Source organism: Eucalyptus grandis, chromosome 8 (assembly GCF_016545825.1).
Source record: "Eucalyptus grandis isolate ANBG69807.140 chromosome 8, ASM1654582v1, whole genome shotgun sequence".
NCBI classification, from domain to species: domain Eukaryota; kingdom Viridiplantae; phylum Streptophyta; class Magnoliopsida; order Myrtales; family Myrtaceae; genus Eucalyptus; species Eucalyptus grandis.
This window is the reverse complement of record NC_052619.1, coordinates 3,099,634-3,108,648: the sequence shown is the minus strand read 5'-3', so window position 1 is coordinate 3,108,648 and position 9,015 is coordinate 3,099,634. Positions and strand designations below refer to the sequence as shown.

At 39.7% G+C, this 9,015-nt stretch overlaps 2 protein-coding genes across 3 annotated transcripts; both read left to right on the top strand.

The window, feature by feature from the left end:
• Positions 1-1,710: 1,710 nt before the first annotated feature.
• Positions 1,711-4,704, top strand: LOC104456253 (diphthine methyltransferase homolog). 2 transcript variants are annotated; one of them, XM_010071011.3, is made up of 3 exons: positions 1,711-1,851; positions 3,204-3,536; positions 3,833-4,704. In XM_010071011.3, the coding sequence occupies exons 2-3, from the start codon at positions 3,206-3,208 to the stop codon at positions 4,546-4,548; spliced, it is 1,047 nt and encodes a 348-aa protein (XP_010069313.2). In that variant the 5' UTR covers positions 1,711-1,851; positions 3,204-3,205; the 3' UTR covers positions 4,549-4,704. The 2 variants fall into 2 exon arrangements, with proteins under 2 accessions (XP_010069313.2, XP_039155009.1); XM_039299075.1 differs by having other exon boundaries at positions 3,827-4,704.
• Positions 4,705-5,566: 862 nt separating this feature from the next.
• On the top strand, positions 5,567-7,263 carry LOC104416175. The gene has a single exon (XM_039298841.1). The coding sequence runs from the start codon at positions 5,952-5,954 to the stop codon at positions 7,056-7,058; it is 1,107 nt and encodes a 368-aa protein (XP_039154775.1). The 5' UTR covers positions 5,567-5,951; the 3' UTR covers positions 7,059-7,263.
• Positions 7,264-9,015: the final 1,752 nt, after the last annotated feature.

Below are 9,015 nucleotides of genomic sequence, written 5' to 3'. Positions count from 1 at the left end.
GGAGAGGGGGTCGGGGAGACAATTCTGTCACGTAATTTTACCGGGAAAATTAACGGTCGTTCAGTGAGCCAGTGCTAACCGGCTGACCGGACGACAGCGGGATTTGGGAGTACGGGAATCTTACGTGAGGTTTGGTCAAATCACGTGCATGGGAATCCCATGTTACGTTTGGTAAGTAGCGGGATCGGAACTCGGGTCCTGAATCGATTTCCAATGCGATCGTGCGACCCCAGTTTCAAAGCATTGGAATTGGAAGCCGAACTAGTCCTCAGAATTTTTTTATCCGTCTCTTTTTTCCTTCGACAACAGAGGCAAAGATTTTGGTGTTTATGCAAGTCCGTCTTGCCTTCACTAAGATCTCGGCCTTCGTCATCCATTGAGAGAAAGGCGGTGGCGTGCTGGGGTCAAGCATCTCGCCGTAGAGCGTGTGAAGATCAGCGTCGATGAGTGGCAGCTCGTTAAGTGAGGTCCGGGGTGAGGATGGTAAGGGTGATGGCCATGTCAACGTTGTCGACCCCGACGATGGCGATCTTGATGTGGTACTTGGAGGACGACAGCTGTAGGGTGTACTGGATTGACTTGAAGAAGGCTTTGGTCAGGTCCAAGCCGCCCGAGCTAAGGTAAGAAGCTGACGGAGCTTTGTGCATTTTCGTGCGAAACCAAAAAAATGGAGACTGCGCGACCATGCGTTGAATTTGAGGGTTGAGGGAGGAGAACGAGGATGAATGAAGACGGAGAAAGAAGAAAGAGGGAGGGGTGTCTATGGAAGAGAAAAGATGAGTGAAAAAGAGATTTCTGAAAAATTGGAAATGTGGGCCCCCTTAACACGTGTCGATCAACGGATGAACTAGTGTATTGTTGATAGGATACGATTATTGTACCTAATATTTTTTCTAGAGAGTTACATGAGGAGCCCACCATTTTCTTGTTTGAATGTGGTCGATGTGGTCGCCGACGCCATCCAAATTTGTTGTCGACTCACTATTCTATACTATTCCATTTTATCGTATTACTAAACATTATGTAAAAGTTTATAGACTATAGAACCCTCTCTCCAGTATTAATGTACTTCCTTCCATTCATGGTTGTCCCTATTTTTCTCTTACTTTGAGAGGGCCCAAAGGCTCTTGCCTGTCTCCTCCGTTGCTACGCACAGATTTGATTGCGTCTGAACGAACCAAGATGGGTTGAGTCCAAGAAAAAAATTGCTTATTCAAATGCATAGAAATGTGCCTTTCAAAATGGGTTAAGAGGCTGAGGGCCCATAAGCTCTCTCGAGTCAAATTTATTGACCGGGTGTGGCACGCTGTCAACCCACATAATTTATTGTATGATTTCGGAGACCGCGTGTATTAAGTATTGGGCAATGATAATGATACTCATGCGCAACAAAGTTCAATTTCCTTAAAACCTAATCTTAAAAAAAAAAAAATGGAGTAATTTTTTATTATATCGATTATTTTAAGGAGCACACTTTTTGATTTTTTTTTTTTAAATAGAACACTTCATTTCGAAATAGATAAATATTGATACAAATATTCACATGTAATTCTTACATAATCCTTTGAAAATTAAAAATGATATTTTAGATTTATGGGAAAAATATAAAAGTGACTTTTGAGTTTTGATTAGTTGAGACAAACAAAACTAATTTAAAATTAAAATATCAATGATTAAAATAAAATAAAAATTGCATCATAAAATCAGAGACACCCACCGGTTGCCATGGAGTGAAAGACACAACAGCCATAGCAGCGCTCCCGTTCCGACCGTCTCTCTTTCCCGGTCTCTGACAGCGTCCTGCTGCTGCTGCTGCTGCTGCTGCTGCTGTCGTCTTCGCGGTCCTACCGAGTGAGCTCTCGTCTTCTCTACAGTCCTTCCTTCTTCATAGACAGTCACCAGGGAAAACGGGGGTTATAATGTGATCTTGCTGCTTTTTTCCTGGTTGCCCACCAACTGTTTGTGGTGATGTCTGTGTGAATTGGAGTGCATGCTCTCTGTGTAGTGTTAATCTTTTTGCCCTTTCCCTTTTGAGCATGAATTCATAGGCATTGATATCGCAGAAAGTTTGTTGATTTGTGTGGTGGTGGGCATTAGGATTAGTCGACGCACACGCACGGGTGCATGAAGTTTGAAGTACTTCAAGTAGCCAGTGTCACAAAAATGGCTATTACTGTGGAGTTATCAACAACTAGCTAGTTTTTTTTTTGCTGAGCATATCCATGCTTTTGTCATGTCGGGCTATTATTTTGCTAGCTTGTGCTTGAGAAAAGGAGTTCTTCCTTAATTGCGTATGGTGGATTCAGAGTGAATGCATCACTCTTTCATGGTGCTTTCACTGACTAAGTTTTGAAGGGTCTTTGTTAACAAGCTAACTGCAAGTAGAAATAACTAACGCTTTTCAAGACATTTTCAAAATGAATGAATTATGCATTTTAATAAAATCACTTACTTCGAATTTACATTTTTGAATTTCATACCATATTTAACAATGCTTAACAAGTACCTAAAAGGCACACTTTGGCATTTTCCAATTTTCAATTCATCACTCTTCCATGGTATTTTCACTGACTGAAGTTGAGACTTGCTGGTGAAAGAATCTCTAGGACAGGCAGCTGGGTGAAGTCTAGGCCTGCAGTAAGTTAGCTCCAAAAAAGAACTCCTGGAACACTTAGAAAAACAATAACATTGTACCAATCCGTCCCACATGTCTTGTAGGCCAAAGAACTCCTTGTCCTCTTCCTTGGTCACTGCTTTGATGCGTACAAGTTTATGATTATGACTGAAATCACGGAGTTTCATTTGCGATGGGATAATTTTTAAGAAGTGAGGGTAATTTGTCAAAGGTGTGAGTAAACTCCAAAAAAGATAGTGAGTTCCATATACATCAAATGTCTCTACAGGCAGGCTACTCCACACTACTAAGCAGACTCAAGTCATATTGGAGTTCCTTTGACCGCTAGGATATGAATTGTTGAATTGCTTTGGATGGACGTTTTGTTTTGTTGTAAAAGCTCCTGCAGTTCAAACACTTCTCAGAATAATTGTTACTTCTACGCATTCGATTACTATTCGCAGTAGAGTGCATATGAGCTGAAACTTGCACCATGCACACCTCCAAAACCAAAAAAAGAAGAAAAAGAAACAAAAAAAGTCATAGCCAAAAAGTTACTTGACAAGTTGCACTCCATTTGGTTTACTAGGTATGGACATTGCACATTTCTACCTCAATGGAAACACAGATGCAGTTGAATTTTGTCCACATGATTCTTACAACCATGTTCTAGCGGCTTCGACTTACACGCTGCAAGAAGGCGATAATCCTTCTCGATCTGGCAGCATAGTACTCTTCAATGTCAATGCTGGTTCAGGTCAACTTGATTTATTACACTGTCTGGAATCCACTGGTATTTTTGATATCAAATGGAGCCCTGTTGAAGCTAATATTGGACGTCCCTTGTTGGCACAAGCTGACTGGGATGGTTATGTCAAAGTTTATGGCTTGGAGAGTTCTTCAGATGGACCAGAAGAAAAGGGTACCCACTATCTTCCCTTCGTTTTGCATTATCTCTGGTATTGTAATGGAATTGTTCTTCAGTGTTATAATAATGGGCATACAATTATTTGGCAGCATTCCTGTACTCATCATTTGAATGTGTCATTGTCCTGCCAAAATAAATACACTCTTCTAGACATTGATATCGATGATTGTTATAATTTAGTAATGTTGAACTTCTCTTTTGCAAGTGATAGGTTGGTTGGCACAGGTCAACTGTGTCTTTGACATTTGATGTTCCCACTGTATTAATGACTTGAGATGGACCAGATGCAGGTCTCGTGTTGAGAGAGGGCACCGGTGCAAAAGTCAGTTCTTCTATGTGCCTATGCCTGGATTGGAGTCCTTCAGCTACATCGATAGTAGTGGGGCTTTCTGATGGCTCTGTCTCACTATTATCTCGCTCCGAGACTGAACTTGAAATTGAGCAAGAATGGAAAGCACATGATTTTGAGTTGTGGGCAGCTTCCTTCGATACCCACCAACCCCACTTGATATACACAGGCTCTGATGACTGTAAATTCAGTTGTTGGGATATCCGCGACTGTCCCTCAAATTTAGTGTTCCGAAATTCCAAGGAACATAAAATGGGTGTTTGCTGCATCACGAAGAGCATATCTGACCCTAATGTTGTCCTTACTGGTAGCTACGATGAACACATTAGAGTTTGGGATATAAGATCGATCTCAAAACCTGTAAATCAGAGTTCAATCTGCTTGGGGGGAGGAGTTTGGAGAATCAAACAACATCCTCATGTACCTGGTGTAGTCTTGGCAGCTTGTATGCACAATGGATTTGCGATCATTGATCTCAGGGGTGAGGAGATTAAAATTGTAGAGACATACAGTAGGCATAGCTCACTTGCATACGGTGCAGATTGGCAGAAAGGTGGGTCAAAAGAGGGCAAAAGAGAGAACATGGTGATTGCTACTTGTTCCTTTTATGATAGACTTGTCCGGATATGGACACCACAGTGTAATGTATCCGCATGACCCCATACATTCTTGAGAATTTGTGGTGACCCGGATATGTAATTTTAGGGTTTTTTGGCCTCCTAATCTATTGTGGGAATGCTTTGAAAGTAATTTTGGAAGTCATTGCTGGACAGACTTGAGAGTTGGCAATGATACTTGTCTTCAGCTTTAATATGTCCTTTGCTTGATGTTTCCACCTTTCTATCGTTTAACTTTTAAGCCCTCGAAAGAAATGCTCCCTTGAGTAATGATATAGGGGTATATGCTTCTTCTGTCTTGATTGTAAGTGTTAGTAATGTGTAAGTTTACTAGTTCAATGGAGAGATTAATATTAGATCAACCAGATTTATCATGGTGGAACCATGATGGGAAACCAAAGATTACCTTGACCGTTAATGAAATCTATGCTCTTTCCCTTTTCTTCCTTAACCCTTCGATTGGAATAATCATTGTTCAGGTACTCATCTTAATTTCACAACTTTCTAAAGCTTGCTTGTGTCATTTTAAAATTTTACGGAACTACTTTTAGAAATTGTACTACAACTTAATTAAGTTTTGTGTCACATTGACACCACAAATTAACAACAATTTGATCTCAAAATCAAAATCTTAAGTGGGCCTAATTCATTGATACATTCTAAAGAGGGAGCGAAGTGAAGCTCAAAAAGTCAAAAAGATCCAAATTTAGGGGTAAATTACCTTTGGAATCAGCCAACATTCCAATCATCCTACTCTAATCAAATGGTGTTTCTCTCTATGTACATTGCTTAATTCTTGCAATCAATCTATTAATCAATGGGACCGGGATGACAAATGCACAATTTTGATCTAATTGAACAGGCTTGAATTCTTCTAGTTTGGGTGTTCCATCTGACCTCTTCAAGGTTGAAATTTCAAATCTTTCTTGCGTGCCACAACGTAGTGTTGACTTTATATTTCCTATAATTTAAGTTGCTATATTTGGTTGGCTAGTTGGTTCCTTCGACTTTTGGTTTGTTTGACCCAAATAACTGTAATTACCTTTGTTTAGCCTCATTCTTCCGAAATTCATTTCTTGTTTTCTTCTTTTTCGGCTTCTATTCACTATTTTACTGCTTAAGTGACCAGTATCCTGGTAACATCCAATCCTGTCTTGTCTCTTTTTTTGTTGTTGTTTGTTTTGATCTCTCGTTCAATATACTTGTCCGACACCTCTTCTGGGAGTGCCGATCTTATTGAAATTCTGGATCTTTCTCTTCAACTTCTTTATTCACAAAATGTCCCAATCGACCGGCTAATCCGATGCAACAGTCCAAAATGCTGGAGCTTGATTCAACGTGATTCAAGTGAACAGCTCTTGGGCAATTACGAATCGAGTTTCACCGATGTCCCTGAAGACGAAGACGATTGCTTCAAGCCAATGAGCAGATAAGTTTTTTACAATGGGTTCGATCTGCATCATCAGAGAATCAAGGATGTTATATGCTGAAAAGAATGATCTAGTTCTCAGAACTGCACGGAACGGCACAGGTTCATCAAAGTTAGGAAAGGCCGATTTTGGCGAGGAAACTCATTTTGGTTTCGATGATAGTGAGTGCGTGTGGTTGTCTTCAGATTGTTGGTCACCTCGTTCGATCTTAGTAGGCGAGTACGGCTTGTCAGGATCCTGCACACTCGTTGATAAATTGTTTAGCTCTTGGTTATCAAGAGTTCATTTGAGCAATGAAGGTGCATCTTTGGCTTTTGCAAGCACCCCCCTGGATTTTGATTTTATTCATGTGGGTGATCTGAACGATGATGCAGATGCAGAAAATTGGCTGATCACTTCAACCGAGATTTCCCGGTCTCCTCGTGAGATTTTGAGAAATGAATCCGCAGGTCAAGAATGTTTGTGGAGTCTATCCGGCTCCATGAAGAACCTTGATTCGCCATCGTTTCCAAGTTCAGATGAGGACACACTCAGTTATCTGGTCTCTTTGGTGAATCTCGATGAGGAAGATTCAAAGCTGTTCTGCAACGTGGATGCCGATTTGGAGAATTTTCAGTCAGATTTCCCAAGCCCATCTTGTCGGCGCAGTTACAGCCTTGGAGCAACATCCTCAATCTCTACCGGATCATCTCTCCTGGAAGCGACGCAAGGGAATTCACCAGGCGATCTCTCTTCAGAAGATTTTCCTGGAATTGCAGATTACAAGAATCCTAACAATGAGCCATTCTTCTGGCCCTTCGAGAGGAAATTCGATTGGGATTCCGATGAAACAGCGCGATTCCTGAGTATGTCACCTCGGAAGTTTATCTTGGATAACAAAAATCCCAGGGGAACATGTTGCAAACCTTCCGTGTCGAATTTACTGAGTAGGAAAGGGAGTCTGAAGGAGGGGTCTAAGACAAGGATGGATCAGTTCAGCACAAGATCAGGAAGTGGCAAGAGATTAGAGCTCATCAATACAAGGAACATTAAAGCGCATCGCAAGGTCGGCAACATGGAGCCGTCGAGATTGAGCGGGACCGCTTGGAGAATCTCTGCGAAAACTGCACCTCTGAATTGAAAAATTGCATCCTGGATCCAAAGAAGAATTCCCAGTGTTTCTCCTACCAAGAGTTCATTCCTTGAAGGACCCTGAATTTCCAGGGAGATCGGGAGATGGGCATTTCAATTTCCCATCAGTGGATGATCAATTGCTTGCTGTGGAGCAGCTATTGGGCCTTGTTTGGTTTGGTTGGGCTAGGGCCTTACCTCAAAACGCTTGAGCCCAGTTGGTTTTGTAATTTGTAGAATAGGATTGAATCTTCTGGCTTGCAAAGTTTTGGTTATATAAATTCTGAGTGTCGTGATGCTGATACCGACTGATGAAACACAAGTTTTGCTTTTGTACTACCTAATTTTACAAGAGTAAAAAGGGATTGAAAGACAGAAAAGAGACTCAAAATATATAAGGTCATCAACAAGCTTAAATCTAATGGATCAAGGAGGTTGGATCAAAGTGCAATCTCAATAAATGTGTAGTATTCATCAACCTCAACGAGATGCGGTACTGAAAAGGCAAAACGGGCTGCTAGTCTAGTGATATCTACACTAATGTAACCAAACTCTAGGACTAAATCTCCAAGATTTTGCGCATATATTATATTAGTTAATGACTTCTTACTTAGTGCTACTTAATAATTCTAGGTGGTCCATTAAATTTTTTCTTCGATAACTTGAATTTAAAGGATGGGAAGATTCTAGGTGACCAACTTGTACCTTTCGGACTAGGGATTTTGATTAGTGAACAATATTATTTTCCCTTTTTTTATTTTTGGTTTTTAGATTAGTGAAATATTCATTACAAGCTCATAATAAGCACGAACCCAATTACACTTCTAATATGCACATCCAGCAAATTAAAGTAGCTAACTTTATTACTATTATTATGATTATTTTGACGAGGTAGTTCACTTACTCAGCTAATAATGCATCTAGCAATAGCCAGCCTAGGGGACTATTATATCTTGTTAAAAAAATTGACTTTTCCCGTGCTAGAGATTTCCAAAAGAGTTAGTAAGTGTTAAAAGATGAGAATCATCAACTCTTTTTAACGGTTTGCAAATGACCAGCTTTTCTTATTTATTAGGTTTAAGATTATAAAAATTTCAAACCAATACACTCATGCTATAATTGTCCCAAACTAATCTTTTTGTCATTAAGAATGCTAAATTGGTACACCCATGCTATATTTACCTACAAAAAAAATCCAAGATTTATAATAACTTAGGGTAAATATAGTACGAGTGTACCGGTTTGAGATTTTTTGAGGCAAAAATCAATTTGGGATAAATGTAGTATGAATATACTGTTTAGGGACCATCGCCTTGGTGGCCGTGATGGTTTGGGCTCTCTACTTCTCACGAAGGGGAGAAGTTCGAATTCCCTTACGGTCGCTTGGGGTCTTAAGTGTGACATCGGGATGGTGGGTTCTCTGCTAGCGTCACTCCAGGGTTTACCCGCCGGCTGCTAGCTGTACGGGGTTCCCTAGATATATATATATATATATATACCTGTTTAGGGTTTGTTTGGGGTTTTGGGTGTTAATCACCTTTTCTTATCATATTTACTAATGCCTTCAATTTATCAACTCTTATATGAATTTATCGAATTTTATTTGAGTGATTTATCGATTTTTTAATTAATTTACTAAATAATTTTTCGTTATCAACTCTTACGTGAGTAACCTACCAACATTTATGGTTCTTCTTGTCGACTTTTATTTTCATCTAACAAATTTTATTTGTAATTTTTACAAATGCTTTAGATTTATCAACTCTTACGTAAATTCACCTACCCTTATTTGTGTGACTTAACGGCTTTTCTTACCAACTGTTAAATGTACCGACTCTCTTTAGAAATTATAAACCTTAACTAGATTTTTCACAAACTTTTCTTTGATTAAGATACCAAATAGTTTGCATTACTAACTCTAATTTGAGTTAGTTACCAATGTTTCCTATAAAAACTTCTCTGGTCTT